This window comes from Nerophis lumbriciformis, linkage group LG02 (assembly GCF_033978685.3).
Source record: "Nerophis lumbriciformis linkage group LG02, RoL_Nlum_v2.1, whole genome shotgun sequence".
In the NCBI taxonomy this organism is placed as follows: domain Eukaryota; kingdom Metazoa; phylum Chordata; class Actinopteri; order Syngnathiformes; family Syngnathidae; genus Nerophis; species Nerophis lumbriciformis.
Genome location: NC_084549.2, coordinates 56,457,346 through 56,473,570, shown reverse-complemented (window position 1 = coordinate 56,473,570; position 16,225 = coordinate 56,457,346). Strand labels below are relative to the sequence as shown.

Here is a 16,225-nt window from a genome sequence, read left to right as displayed (position 1 = left end):
TTAATCACACTCTTGAACTGTGATTAATCATGATTAATCACATTTTAATGGCTTTATTCGCATACAAATATAATGTGTGGATATATACACATATACATATACATATACCGCATTTTTCTGACTATAAGTCACAGTTTTTTTCATAGTTTGGCCGGGGGTGCAACCTATACTCAGGAGCGACTTATGTGTGAAATTATTAACACATTACCATAAAAGATCAAATAATATTATTGAGCTCATTCACGCAAGAGACTAGACGTATAAGATTTCATGGGATTTAGCGATTAGGAGTGACAGATTGTTTGGTAAACGTATAGCATGTTCTATATGTTATAGTTATTTGAATGACTCTTACCATAATATGTTACGTTAACATACCAGGCACGTTCTCAGTTGGTTATTTATGCCTCATATAACGTACACTTATTCAGCCTGTTGTTCACTATTGTTTATTTATTTTAAATTGCCTTTCAAATGTCTATTCTTGGTGTTGGATTTTATCAAATAAATTTCCCCAAAAAATGCGACTTATACTCCAGTGCGACTTATATATGTTTTTTTTCCTTCTTTATTATGCATTTTCGGCCGGTGCGACTTATACCCCAGAGCGACTTATACTCCGAAAAATACGGTATATATATATATATATATATATATATATATATATATATATATATATATATATATATATATATATGTGGGGGGAAAAAAAAAATATATATATATACAGTATATATATAGACATACAGTATATATATATATATATATATATATATATATATATATATATATACATACATACAGTATATATATATATATATATATATATATATATATATATATATATTTACATACATACAGTATATATATATACATACAGTATATATATATATATATATATATATATATACACACATACATACAGTATATATATATACATACAGTAAATATATATATATACATACAATATATATAAATATATATATATATATGTATATATATGTATGTACACATATATACACATATATATGTATATATATATATATTCCTCCGTTTAGCATTCAGCTTGTCGTGGCGGTAATCCTAGAACCCGTTGGTGGACACCGGCGGTGAGGGATGCCGTCAAGCTGAAGAAGCTTCTCAAACATACATCCTCCAAAAATTCATCATTTTTCCCAAAGTAATCGTTGGCTCTCATAAAAGTCTGCTTGATTAGCATTGTTGTTGATGGAGAAGGGATCTGTGGTTCCAAATGCTGCGTCACGGATCACGTGACTGACATGCTCATTATCTTTCAAAAAGGCTCAGGAATCTCTATGAGATATCTATTTACTCACAAACTCTGTAAGTCTCTTGGTGTCATAAATAAGATATACACGATAAGAGCTTCAATATAGAGGCAACTTGTTTTTCTATGATACTGGTACTTTAAATAAAAATGTTCACATTAAATTTTATTTTCTTGGGCCTTATTTCCAATCATTAAAAAAATATCAATAATTATCGATATCGACTCATATAAAAACACTTAATACATGTCCTATCGTCCATATCGTCCAGCCCTAAGAGTATGTATGTATAAACCTATATAATATTTAAGAATATATAGTTTTTTCAGTAATATCTTTCTATTGTCCAAATCTAAATTTGTTTCTATGATACACTATACTGCCAAAAGTATTTGGCCACCCATCCAAATGATGAGAGTCAGGTGCCCTAATCACTTGGCCCGGTGTATAAAATCAAGCACTTAGGCATGGAGACTGTTTCTACAAACATGTATGAAAGAATGGGCCGTTCTCAGTGATTTCCAGCGTGGATGCTACCTGTGCAACAAAACCAGTCGTGAAATTTCCTCGCTCCTAAATATTCCAAAGTCAACTTTATTATAAGAAAAGTGAAGAGTTTGGAAATAACAGCAAGTCAGCCACCAAGTGGTAGGCCACGTAAACTGACAGAGAGGGGGCAGCGGATGCTGAAGCTCATAGTGCAAAGACTTTCTGCACAGTCAGTTGCTACAGACCTCCAAACTTCATGTGACCTTCCAATTAGCCCATGTACAGTACCCAGAGCATGGCCGAGCAGCTGCATCTAAGCCATACATCACCAAGTCCAATGCAAAGCGTCGGATGCAGTGGTAAAGCCAGTCGCCACTGGACTCTAGAGCAGTGGAGACGCGTTCTCTGGACTGATGGGTCACGCTTTTCCATCTGGCAATCTGATGGACCAGTCTGGATTTGGAGGTTGCCAGGAGAACGCTACATTTCGGACTGCATTGTGTCGAGTGTGAAATTTGGTGGAGGAGGAATTATGGTGTGGGGTTGTTTTTTCAGGAGTTGGGCTTGGCCCCTTTAGTTCCAGTGAAAGAAACTTTGATTGCTCCAGGATACCAAAACATTTTGGACAATTCCATGGGATGGCACTTTAAGTTTATATGTGAGTCAAGGCAGGTGGCCAAATACTTTTAGCAATATAGTGTATCTATGATGCCAATATACAATATGGATCTGCACATCTAAAGAATCTGTACATAGTGATCTATCTAAAGTGTCTATTAATCTATGGCATATAGCTAACCAAAAAAGTGGAATTGTATGTACAGTACAGATAGGACACATGCAAGCTATGAAAATGAGGGGTTGTCTTTGTACGGTATTTCTGAACACCCACATGTGTACTGTTTTCTGTCGACTCTTTGCTTCTAAGCGAGATGGATAAACCTGGCCCGCATGATGATGATGAGGAGGAGGAGGCCAAGAGTGGCACCATGGACCATCATCACCAACATCATTTCCAGGCCCAAGCTGTGACCTCGTAGAATCGTCCGCTTCATCTCCACACACAATACGCTTACTAGCCCCCTCTACCAGTGCCTTGTATTTCAAAGAAAACATATTGAGGTATTTTGTGAGCCAGAGATATTTTCCCTTTTTTTTTTCCTGCCTATTTTTGCAGCTCTCGCTTCCTCGCAGCGCCACTGACTGACTGTCTCAGCAGATACAACTCTCCAACACTCCGCCGCCTCATCGTATACGAGCAGAAACCAATTTCGGCAGGCAGCAATAAAAAAAATAAAAAAAAAGAAGAGAGAAAAAAAGAAAGAAAAAAGAATCAGGCCAGGTCTCTGGGGAGAGATAAAGGGCCAGAATGTAAACTTGCCTGGTAAGCCATCCCGGGTGGATTGCAGTGTAAAAAGAAACCTTAATGTACAAGATCCACTCAAACAATCAATGATGATTAAAACAATGGCGTTGAGGATGACGTAAACACTGCAGCGTTTACCAATCAGTGTTCTTGTCGTTTATTTGGAGGAACATTCTACTATTTACTTTCTTTTTTGTACAAGCCTTATTCATTTAGCTTGGGTTGACATTTAGATTGTTCCAAAGCTACTGTTAGGTAACCTGGCTAACAGGTAATAGATTACATTTTATATCACGCTTTTCTATTATTAGATACTCAAAGCGCTCACAGAGAAGTGGGAACCCATCATTCATTGTGTCTCGTGTTGTGTCGTTCTCCAGCTTCCCGTCGCCCTTCCTTGTCGTCGAGCTGTGTGTCTCGTCTCCCTGGATCCCTTCTGGACTTCCTCTTGCCTCTCTGGATTTCGACCACACGCCTGCCCACTGACCCCGACGCCTCGCTCCAGACCTTGACCTCCCCGCCTGTCTTTAGACTTCCGAGACTGCTTTGCCAACTTTTGGACTTCCGCCTCAATCTCAACACACACCTTCAACACCCGCTGGTAATCACTCACATATAATTACCACACTAAATATATTTGGATTACGCACACATCTCACGCTCATACCCAGCTGTTAATAAATACGCTGACAGCTAACGACGTCACTTTCTCCCTGTCGTCTTCTTCTCTCGCTGCACCGTCACAAATAACGTACCGATTCCCAGTACCTGGAAATCTACACCTGTACTCAACTGTACCAATGTCCAGTACTTTTGTGTTTGTTGATAAAATGTCAATTGTTTTTGATAATACAATCTAATTTATTATTGCAACATTTAAAAATGAACTGATTATGATAACTAGAGATGTCCGATAATGGCTTTTTTTTGTCGATATCCGATATTCCAATATTGTCCAACTCTTAATTACCGATTCCGATATCAACCGATACCGATATATACAGTCGTGGAATTAACACATTATTATGCCTAATTTTGTTGTCATGCCCCGCTGGATGAATTAAACAATGTAACAAGGTTTTCCAAAATAAATCAACTCAAGTTATGGAAAAAAATGCCAACATGGCACTGCCATATTTATTATTGAAGTCACAAAGTGCATTATTTTTTTAACATGCCTCAAAACAGCAGCTTGGAATTTGGTACATGCTCTCCCTGAGAGAGCATGAGGAGGTTGAGGTGGGCGGGGTTGGGGCGTGGGGGGGGAGGGTGTGTATATTGTAGCGTCCCGGAAGAGTTAGTGCTGCAAGGGGTTCTAGGTATTTGTTCTGTTGTGTTTATGTTGTGTGACGGTGCGGATGTTCTCCCGAAATGTGTTTGTCATTCTTGTTTGGTGTGGGTTCACAGTGTGGCGCATATTTGTAACAGTGTTAAAGTTGTTTATACGGCCACCCTCAGTGTGACCTGTATGGCTGTTGACCAAGTACGCTTTGCATTCACTTGTGTGTGTGAAAAGCCGTAGATATTATGTGACTGGGCCGGCACGCAAAGGCAGTGCCTTTAAGTTTTATTGGCGCTCTGTACTTCTCCCTACGTCCGTGGAGCACTCCGTACTTTTTGAAGCCGATACTGATAATTTCCAATATCACATTTTAAAGCATTTATCGGCCGATAATATCGGTAGTCCGATATTATCGGACATCTCTAATGATAACTAGTTCTCTAGTCTAGGTGTTGCATCTTCTCATTTTCAAGTCAGTTGCAAGTCCAAGACGTTAGTGTGTAGATTATGGGGTGTTGGCTAGTCAGTTCAGTCTTTGCTAAATCTAATCATTTGCTGCGCCCTAGACAGTGGTAACAATGTAAGTATTGTACTTATTAAACACCAGCTGTTTCATTGTAACGTGCATGTTAGTTGTAGTTTTCATTAACACATTTGGAGATGTTGAAATCGCCAATGTTGAAATTGCTGATTCTAATCAGTAGAATAGTAATTTTTGGAAAAGTGGAGCATTACATTACTTACAATGGAGCGTTTTTTCAGTCGATATCTTTGTTGGCATTGAAAATTGCAACATTACCTTGAGGTAGTTTGGCTAAGTCCGCTCTCAGTGCTGCTAGAATGATTGCCAAGTGCCAAAGTGCGAAAAGTCGGCTGAGTTGACACCCGGGTGTGACATCACGCGCAACCCAAGTACGTATAACGAATGAGCACCATTGATTTTACGTCAGTGCCAATAAAAGTACCGGATTCGGTGCCCATCCTTATAGTCATTGCTCGTTTATTGCGGCTAATTGTTTTCAGGTCTGACCAGAGTAAACAAATTTCCAAGAAAATGGATGGATGGATGGATTTTTATTAATAAATACAATATATTCATGGTCATAGCATTAAAAACTGTTTATGTCCTAAGTTCAACATAATTAAAGCTCTTTAAACATGAAATAACACACACAGAGTCACCTTCACACTCGTTTCACCCAAGATAGTAGCCTTAAGTGTGTTCTACTGTAGATTACAGTATTTACTGGTAGCCCACAGGATCCGCCAAGCGTCACTGCTATGGCCATCACCCGGCCACTACAACATGGCCACTACTTCATCACATTCTGGGTTATACCTCTCAGTCAGAAGTTGTTCTGCAAACACTTGGTCAACATGTCAACAGTCGCAGCTACGATTATTAGCTGCGTTCTAGAAATGTAACAATAGGACAATTTAATATCACGGTAATTGGCACCAAAAGTATCATGGTGTTGTTGAATGTGCTCAAAAAGTACTAATACACACTAATAACCAAGTTTAATAGAAAAAAATTTAATATAATAAATAAATAGCCACACAATATATTTTTTGGCAGAAGAAATATGTTACATAATAATATTGTTCTGCCCAGCTAAGAACGAGTTTGAGTGTTTGAATGTGGGTATCTTCTACCGTTTTAATTGCTAAAAGTTGTAAAAGTTTTTCTAATGACAAAAAAAAACAATAACGCGTGTTGAGTGCACAACGTCTAGTTTATGCGACGTCACACAAATTCACTTCCTGTTGTCATATTGCTTCGAACGTACTGGTCCCGCTCCCCCCATCCCCGCGCCTGCGTCGTCGTCACGTCATGACATTGCTGGTTTTACGAGCAGATGAGCATGTTCGGCAGCGCACAATCACGGAGTACTTACAAGCAGACACAGTATGTAGACAGAAAAGGGAGAACGGACGCATTTTGGCTTAAAAACTAATGATAAAGGTGAAGTTATAACACTGAAACACCCTCAGGAAGAGGTGCTTTAAGACATGGCTAAAATGTAAACAAACGTCATGGGTGTATGTACCCCTAACATCCACTGTAATTATATCAAGTACAGGCACGTATCTAGTCGATAGTACTATGATTACGTTGATATTTTTTAGCATCACAACATCTTCTTTCGTTTTTTTAAAAATGTGTATTATGTTTATAAACTCAGGAAATATTTCCCTGGACACATGAGGACTTTGAATATGACCAATGTATGATCCTGTAACTACTTGGTATCGGATTGATACCCAAATTTGTGGTATCATCCAAAACTAATGTAAAGTATCAAACAACAGAAGAATAAGTGATTATTACATTTTAACAGAAGTGTAGATAGAACATGTTAAAAGAGAAAGTAAGCAGATATTAACAGTAAATGAACAAGTAGATTAATAATTCATTTTCTACCACTTGTCCTTAATAATGTTGACAAAATAATAGAATGAGAAATGACACAATATGTTACTGCATATGTCAGCATATCAAATTAGGAGCCTTTGTTTGTTTACTTACAAACCCTGTTTCCATATGAGTTGGGAAATTGTGTTGGATGTAAATATAAACGGAATACAATGATTTGCAAATATTCTGTTTATATTTACATCCAACACAATTTCCCAACTCATATGGAAACGGGGTTTGTACTACTAAAAAACAAGTTGTCTTGTACGTTCACTATTTTATTTAAGGACTTAACTGCAATAAGAAACATATGTTTAATGTACCCTAAGATTTTTTGTTAAAATAAAGCCAATAATGCAATTTTTTTTGTGGTCCCCTTTATTTAGAAAAATACCGAAAAGTACCGAAAGTATCGGAATCATTTTAGTACCGGTACCAAAATATTGGTATCGTTACAAACTAATGTATACATATACAAATATATATATATATACATATACCGTACAACCACAGTTTCTCCATGCAGCCAGAAGGAACGTTTCTGAATTGTAACCTGTTTTGAAAAAGTTTCATTAGAATTATTATTACACTGCGAGAATCGGCTTAACTAGAGAATTTGGCAGCCATTAAAAGATTGCAAAAAGCTCCTTTAAAAAATCTGTTCTCATGGTAACTAACATTAGATTTCTAGGGTTTAAAAAAAAGTCGTATCCTGAGTTGGCGACATTGTTTGTCATAAGAAAGAACATCTATTCCACTTTGACAAGTTGTCCACACAAACGAGCTCCACTGTACTTCCAAGGCTGAATTTTAGAGTTACGACTCCAATCACTTTTAAAAGTCACAGCTGTTGATGCAGCAGCACAGCAGCAAAGGTCACTTGTTTCTCAAATTAATCACTTTAAAGCCTTTTTTTGTGTGTGTGTGTGTGTGTGTGTGTGTGTGTGTGTTATTGTTGCCGCTGGTATTCACGTTTTACTAAGAAAGTCAACGCATCATGAACCGAACCACCACTTATGCCCCCGTGTAACAGATGTTACGGCATATTTTTTCTCAATAAAATATGTTGCCTGTGAGACAAAAATACATAACAAGCCGCTTAACTCACGTTGGCAGCCTGCCAGGAAAAGTTATGCAGTCCAAAGCAAAAAAAACCAAAAAAAAAAACGAAGGGGGGTGAGGGGAGAAAAGAGCAGTTTCCCTCGACAACAATGGCACACATTATTGCTTTTTAGCCGGGAATAGTTTTGCGGGCGAGCTGCGGTTATATTGCTGCAGTATCCTGTTGCGGGGGGGGGGGGGGGGTGTTGCAGGGGGAACAATCCCATTCCTCTCTCAGAGATCTAGATGAGAATAACAAACAGCGAATACATCATTCAAGCAATAATACACTGAGCCGCCTCAATCCAGTAAAGCGCATGCGATGACTGTATGTCATTAAAACGTCACATTCTACGCAGATTTGAACACTGCTGGATGCTACCTGAGGTCTTTTTTTTTTTTTTAAATGCAGTTGTACATATGAATATTTCATCGTGGCATATTTAATATTTCTGTGCAGAAATGACCAAAGTTCCTCGCTGACGCAAGCCCAAAAACAACAAAAAAAGCAGATAAATGGCCGCATGTCACCCCGGTTATGAGTGTGCAGCGTTTTGTGCGTCCATTCACGTGCACGTGTGTGTGTGTGTGTGTGTGTGTGTGTGTGTGTGTGTGTGTGTGTGTGTGTGTGTGTGTGTGTGTGTGTCAGTGTACCCCCCCCTCAGGCTTGAGTCTCTTCTGCTGAGTGGGCAGATTCTACAATCCCAACGGACTGCCGAGTGCATTCTAGAGCGAGCCTGATGGAGTCGTTACCGTTAGTAATGCATGCACACCCAACCTCCGCTTTATTACAACCTGCAAATCTCCACAATATGCAAGAAGAAAAAAAAACACAAAAAAACCAAACATGTATTTGTAGCACGATATCATTTCAAAAGTGGTTTGCGAACAAAAAAGCCAGAAATCCCACGCACACTGCACACAATCTAACTGTATTGATCTGTGCAATAACAACAAAGCATCCCGTATTGATCCGCCTGTTCTTTTTGCATTGGAGATGCGAGCCGTGTCGGGTAATCAAGGGCATCACACACACACGCACAAACTCACACACACACACGTTTTGTTCTCCTTGGAAGATCCGATAGAGAAGCCAATACACAGGCTTGTTTTTCAATGACTTTTTGAAAATAAAGTGCGTTATTATGACAACCAATGTGGATTCGAATTGAAAGGACCTGTGATTTAGTATTTTTAGCCGATTAGCTGAGCTTCGGAGAGCCGTTAATAATCCGCATTAGGCGTTACTTCGCAGCCGTGAAAGAGCAGGACGTTATGTTCTTTCCCGTTATTAGATGACTGTACTGGGATTGTTTTCCTAACAGGACCGCTTTAAAGGGGAATATTATCACCAGACCTATGTAAGCGTCAATATATACCTTGATGTTGCAGAAAAAAAGACCATATATTTTTTTAACCGATTTTCGAACTCTAAATGGGTGAATTTTGGCGAATTAAACGCCTTTCTAATATTCGCTCTCGGAGCGATGACGTCACAACGTGGCGTCACATCGGGAAGCAATCCGCCATTTTCTCAAACACCGAGTCAAATCAGCTCTGTTATTTTCCGTTTTTTCGACTGTTTTCCGTACCTTGGAGACATCATGCCTCGTCGGTGTGTTGTCGGAGGGTGTAACAACACGAACAGGGACGGATTCAAGTTGCACCAGTGGCCCAAAGATGCGAAAGTGGCAAGAAATTGGACGTTTGTTCCGCACACTTTACCGACGAAAGCTATGCTACGACAGAGATGGCAAGAATGTGTGGATATCCTGCGACACTCAAAGCAGATGCATTTCCAACGATAAAGTCAAAGAAATCTGCCGCCAGACCCCCATTGAATCTGCCGGAGTGTGTGAGCAATTCAGGGACAAAGGACCTCGGTAGCACGGCAAGCAATGGCGGAAGTTTGTTCCCGCAGACGAGCGAGCTAAACCCCCTATCGACCCTAGCTTCCCTGGCCTGCTGACATCAACTCCAAAACTGGAACTGATCAGAAAAGAGCGCGGATGAGGGTATGTCTACAGAATATATTAATTGATGAAAATTGGGCTGTCTGCACTCTCAAAGTGCATGTTGTTGCCAAATATATTTCATATGCTGTAAACCTAGTTCATAGTTGTTAGTTTCCTTTAATGCCAAACAAACACATACCAATCGTTGGTTAGAAGGCGATCGCCGAATTCGTCCTCGCTTTCTCCCGTGTCGCTGGCTGTCGTGTCGTTTCCGTCGGTTTCGCTTGCATACGGTTCAAACCGATATGGCTCAATAGCTTCAGTTTCTTCTTCAATTTCGTTTTCGCTACCTGCCTCCACACTACAACCATCCGTTTCAATACATTCGTAATCTGTTGAATCGCTTAAGCCGCTGAAATCCGAGTCTGAATCCGAGCTAATGTCGCTATAGCTTGCTGTTCTTTCCGCCATGTTTGTTTGTGTTGGCATCACTGTGTGACGTCACAGGAAAATGGACGGGTGTTTATAACGATGGTTAAAATCAGGTACTTTGAAGCTCTTTTTAGGGATATTGCGTGATGGGTAAAATTTTGAAAAAAACTTCGAAAAATATAATAAGCCACTGGGAACTGATTTTTAATGGTTTTAACCATTCTGAAATTGTGATAATGTTCCCCTTTAACCCGCTTTGTTGCACACTTGTGAGAACGGTAGCATGCTAACATTTTACGTTAGCTTTTTTTGTTGTTGCTAATTTTGTATGATTAAACTGAAAAAATCATGGTTTGTGATACTCACTTTCAGGTCAGCGTCAGCTCTACAACTTAGAGTCATGTAACTTGGTATGTGACACATGCTAACTATTATGGTCACGTTAACTTTTTGAGCTAGTTTTGCTACCGTTTACCCCAGAGTCATATTACTTGGTATGTGACACTTTTTAAATTTTAGCATGCAAATTAGGACTGACCGATATATCGATATACTCGATATATCGCAGGTTTGTCTCTGTGCGATATAGAAAATGACTACCGTATTTTTCGGACTATAAGTCGCAGTTTTTTTCATAGTTTGGCCGGGCTCCAGTGCGATTTATGTTTTTTTCCTTCTTTATTATGCATTTTCGGCAGGTGCGACTTATACTCCGGTGCGACTTATACTCCGAAAAATACGGTATATCGGGATATTCAAGTATACGTTCTCACGCAGTTGCTTTTAGCTGCGGGCATTACACTACAGGCATTTCTCACTCTTTCTTGTCTCTCCTCACAGAGACGTAAAACAAGCGCACTTTGTTACATACGTCACATACTTATACGCCCTCGCGGAGCACAGAGGTAGCGGCATGGGTAACGTTAGCTGTGGTTCGAGTGGTAATACGAGAGAAAGAAGGTGCGAATCTGGTAACAAATGAAGGAAGAATTAATTCCCAAGGAAAACAGCACGGGGTCCATCGTCTGGCGGTGGTTTGGCTTCAAGCGGGAATATGTCGAACAGACAACCGTAATACCGTATATTACCAAATAGTAGCACGGGTGTTTATTTCACAAAATCGATTTTGGAGACAGACGTTTAAAAGAAGCAGGCGGTTATTTGCACAAGGCTTTTATTTATTTTTGCACCAGCCTGCACCAGGCCATTATTTGGTTACAATGGTTACTGTCCAGAATTTTTTTTTCGTACAAAATACTTTAAATGTAAAAGCTAAAGCTAAAAAAACAAGAGATCAACATGAGGTAGGCTATCAAAAGACAAGAGATCAACAAGGCCTCAACATGGCAGTAGGGCAACAATTGTCAAATAGAATACCAATACTAAAAATAGATAAACTTTTTAAATAAAGCAGCCTACCGGGAAAAATAAAATGATGGTAACAAGTACTCAAGTATAAAACCCACCATCAAAACAGAACAATAATACTGTCACTTAAATAAAATAAAGGCTACAGTACTCCAAGTTTTAAATAAAGCAGCATACAGGAAAAATAAAATGATTGTACCAAGTACTCTATAAAACCATCAAAACAATAATACTGCAGAAAACGCAACCCCAGTAGCATTTTAATCTAAATTATGCAAATAACAGCCCATGGGCGGCTATTTGGACATAGGCGGTTATTAGGAAGAGGCGGTTAATTCACAAAATGGGGTCAGACCCCGGGCGGCTATTAGGACATGGGCGGTTATTTGCCCAAGGGCGTTTATTTGGTAATATACGGTATGTCAAGTGTGGGGCAAAAGCGTTGCTACAAAAAGTAGCATTACTGCTAATATGTAGCATCATTTGAAAAGTCACCCGCTACAGAATGAAGAGTGTTTGAAACTCCGCATGTCAACATCTCCGTTCGGTGCCACACCAACAAAATGCCCAAGCAACCATTTCCAGATCAAACTGTAGGACTATTTTAATCTTTTAGCGCCCAAATAAGGTAAATGTTATTATTTTCCTGTTTACTCGTTGACTCATTCACCAGAGTTGCACACTGCACACGTCTTTTTGCACAGCTATTCATTTGAAATAATATATATACTAGGGATGTCCGATAATGGCTTTTTTGCCGATATCCGATATTGTCCAACTCTTTAATTACCGATACCGATATCAACCGATACCGATATATACAGTCGTGGAATTAACACATTATTATGCCTAATTTGAACAACCGGGTATGGTGAAGTTAAGGTCCTTTTTAAAAAAAATTATAAAATAAGTGGAGGAGTTGAAGTACCTCGGAGTCTTGTTCACGAGTGAGGGGAGAGTGGATCGTGAGATCGACAGGCGGATCGGTGCGGCGTCTTCAGTAATGCGGACGCTGTATCGATCCGTTGTGGTGAAGAAGGAGCTGAGCCGGAAGGCAAAGCTCTCAATTTACCGGTCGATCTACGTTCCCATCCTCACCTATGGTCATGAGCTTTGGGTTATGACCGAAAGGACAAGATCACGGGTACAAGCGGCCGAAATGAGTTCCCTCCGCCGGGTGGCAGGGCTCTCCCTTAGAGATAGGGTGAGAAGCACTGTCATCCGCGGGGAGCTCAAAATAAAGCCGCTGCTCCTCCACATCGAGAGGAGCCAGATGAGGTGGTTCGGGCATCTGGTCAGGATGCCACCCGATCGCCTCCCTCGGGAGGTGTTTAGGGCACGTACGACCGGTAGTAGGCCACGGGGAAGACCCAGGACACGTTGGGAAGACTATGTCTCCCGGCTGGCCTGGGAACGCCTCGGGATCCCCCGGGAAGAGCTGGACGAAGTGGCTGGGGAGAGGGAAGTCTGGGCTTCCCTGCTTAGGCTGCTGCCCCCGCGACCCGACCTCGGATAAGCGGAAGAAGATGGATGGATGGATGGATGGATATAAAATAAGATAAATAAATTAAAAACATTTTCTTGAATAAAAAAGAAAGTAAAACAATATAAAAACAGTTACATAGAAACTGCTAATTAATGAAAATGAGTAAAATTAACTGTTAAAGGTTAGTACTATTAGTGGACCAGCAGCACGCACAATCATGTGTGCATACGGACTGTAACCCTTGCAGACTGTATTGATCTATATTGATATATAATGTAGGAACCAGAATATTAATAACAGAAAGAAACAACCCTTTTGTGTCAATGAGTGTGAATGAGTGTAAATGGGGGAGGGAGGTTTTTTGGGTTGGTGCACTAATTGTAAGTGTATCTTGTGTTTTTTATGTTGATTTAATAAAAAATAAAATAAAATAAAAAAAATAAAAAAACGATACCGATAATAAGAAAAACGATACTGATAATTTCCGATATTACATTTTAAAGCATTTATCGGCCGATAATATTGGCCTGCCGATATTATCGGAAATCTCTAATATATACTATATTTGAAGACAAATCATTTTGTTTGCACGTCAAATGGAGTGACTTTTTTTAATCCGGCAGATGACGGCACTATGAAACACCAACACAGTATCAGTGCAGTGTCTATACAGCAGGCGAGTGTGCCACACGCTCACAGAGGTGTCATTTTCCCATCATCAGCTGAGGAAATCTCTGCTATACCATAACAAATAACTCAAGTCAAGACTTGCCAAAGCAGCCCAAAGAAATTAAAGATAACATTATTTATGGCCGAATCGCCTTCTACATTTTCTTCAGTCCTGCCGTGTTGTGGACTCGTGTTTTTGAAACAGCAACTCACCGAGGCGCGCCCTCTCCCTCTGGACATCCTTGAAGTTGAGGCCGCTGGTCAGCGTGCTCTCTCTGTAGCAGTGCAGCGCCTCCCGACGCCCGTTGGTGCCCAGCTCTCGCAGCACCGACCCCTTGAGCGGCTCCGCTTTCAGACCGTGGGACCATACTGACAAGTCCGGTACCGCCCACTTGACCAGGTCCTGGAGACGCACGATCACCTTCTCAGTCACGGCGATGACCTCGTGCTAGAAGGGGTGGAAACAAACACAATAAATATTTAAAATATCGTCTTGATGCAAGGGATGTGCCAATCGATCGGCTACCAATCAGAACCGAGTTTCATGAAAATTATGTGATCGCCTTTGCTGATTAATGCCAATCACAAACGCCGATCTCCTAAGGCTGGCCGATTATATAATCGTGATAAATCTCAGGTCGATTGTGGCGATCAGCTGACAAAAACATGGCGGCAAAATCCGTGACAACAGCCAATCAGAGTCAACCGCCCCACATCCGGTTGTAATTTGCCACAGGAGTAAATGGAATGAGCGGACGTGGAGCTCAACGCCCACCGGACTGATATTTTACCACAGAACTTTTCTCCAGAAGGTCTTATCTTTGTCCATGTGATGTCAGATGAAACAAAAATTTAGCTGTTTGGCCACAATACCCAGCAATATGTTTGGAGGAGAAAAGGTGAGGCATTTAATCCCAGGCACACCATCCCTACCGGCAAGCATGGATGTGGTAGTATCATGCTCTGGGCCTGTTTTGCTGCCAATGGAACAGGTGCTTTAAATGGGACAATGAAAAAGGAGGATTACCTCCAAATTCTTCAGGATAACTTAAAATCATCAGCCCAGAGGTTGTCAAGAGGAGTGGTCAAAGATTGCCAGAAGCTTGTGGATGGCTACCAAAAGCGCCTTATTGCAGTGGAACTTGCCAAGGGACATGTAACCAAATATTAACATTGCTGTATGTATACTTTTGACCCAGCAGATTTGGTCACATTTTCAGTAGACCCATAATAAATTAATAAAAGAACCAAACTTCATGAATGTTTTTTGTGACCAACAAGTATGTGCTCCAATTAGAAATTATCGAAAACTCAAGACAGCCATGCCATTATGTTCTTTACAAGTGTATGTAAACTTTTGATCGCGACTGTATATATATATATATATATATATATATATATATATATATATATATATATATATATATATATATATATATATATATATATATATACACACACACACATATATATGCATATACATATATATATATATATATACACACACATATACATACATATATACAGTGTTGGGTTAGTTACTGAAAACCAGTAACTAGTTACAGTTACTAGTTACTTTATTTCAAAAGTAACTCAGTTACTAACTCAGTTACTTACACCAAAAAGTAATGCGTTACTGTGAAAAGTAACTATTTAGTTACTTCTTCTATTTTTTGTTTTTAAAGCTCCCATTAATGCCCTTTTAGCCTTCATTTCAGTACTGTTATTGCACTGGAGAATAATACAATCTGTTGATCAACTTAACATGCATTTGCATCACTGAACTCTACAAAGCTTTGTGGTCTACATACAACACACAAAGACAAAGATATGTTTCAAAGGGCCAATTTATTTCAGGCCAGAACAAATTGACAAAACTATTTTAAATAGCTGCAACATAACATACATAAGTAACAAACAGCATAATAACACTAACACTAACCACGTTAAACCCAGATTCCGAACTAACAAAGGTCTTAACTCATTCTCTTTCTATGCCACTTCAATATGGAATGCACTCCCAACAGGTGTAAAATAAAGGGCATCTCTATCCTCCTTCAAAACCGCACTAAAAGAACACCTCCAGGCAACTACAACCCTAAACTAACACCCTCCCTTCCACATAATACCTCTTCGGATTGTAAATAATCAAATGTAGACATTTTTTCTTATACTTTCTGATCTCTCTCTCTGTGTCCACTACTTGCTGTACATATCCTACCAAGTCAGTCCTACACTGTTTCAATGTCCATTTCTCTGATGATGCAATTGTTGATGCTGATTGTTGATGACAGAAGTGTTGATACCAACCAAACCTAACCCTCCCACCCCTTCCTCCATATCCCACACCCCAGATTGTAAATAATTCA

At 39.7% G+C, this 16,225-nt stretch overlaps 1 protein-coding gene across 2 annotated transcripts in view; it reads right to left on the bottom strand.

The window, feature by feature from the left end:
- The window catches only part of arid5b (AT-rich interaction domain 5B), a 328,908-nt gene that overhangs the window by 255,089 nt on the left and 57,594 nt on the right, over positions 1-16,225 (bottom strand). For both annotated transcript variants that reach the window (XM_061965194.2, XM_072916614.1), the window contains one exon: positions 14,070-14,304. In XM_061965194.2, the coding sequence (XP_061821178.2) occupies positions 14,070-14,304 (235 nt within the window). The remainder of the gene's footprint in view (positions 1-14,069; positions 14,305-16,225) is intronic.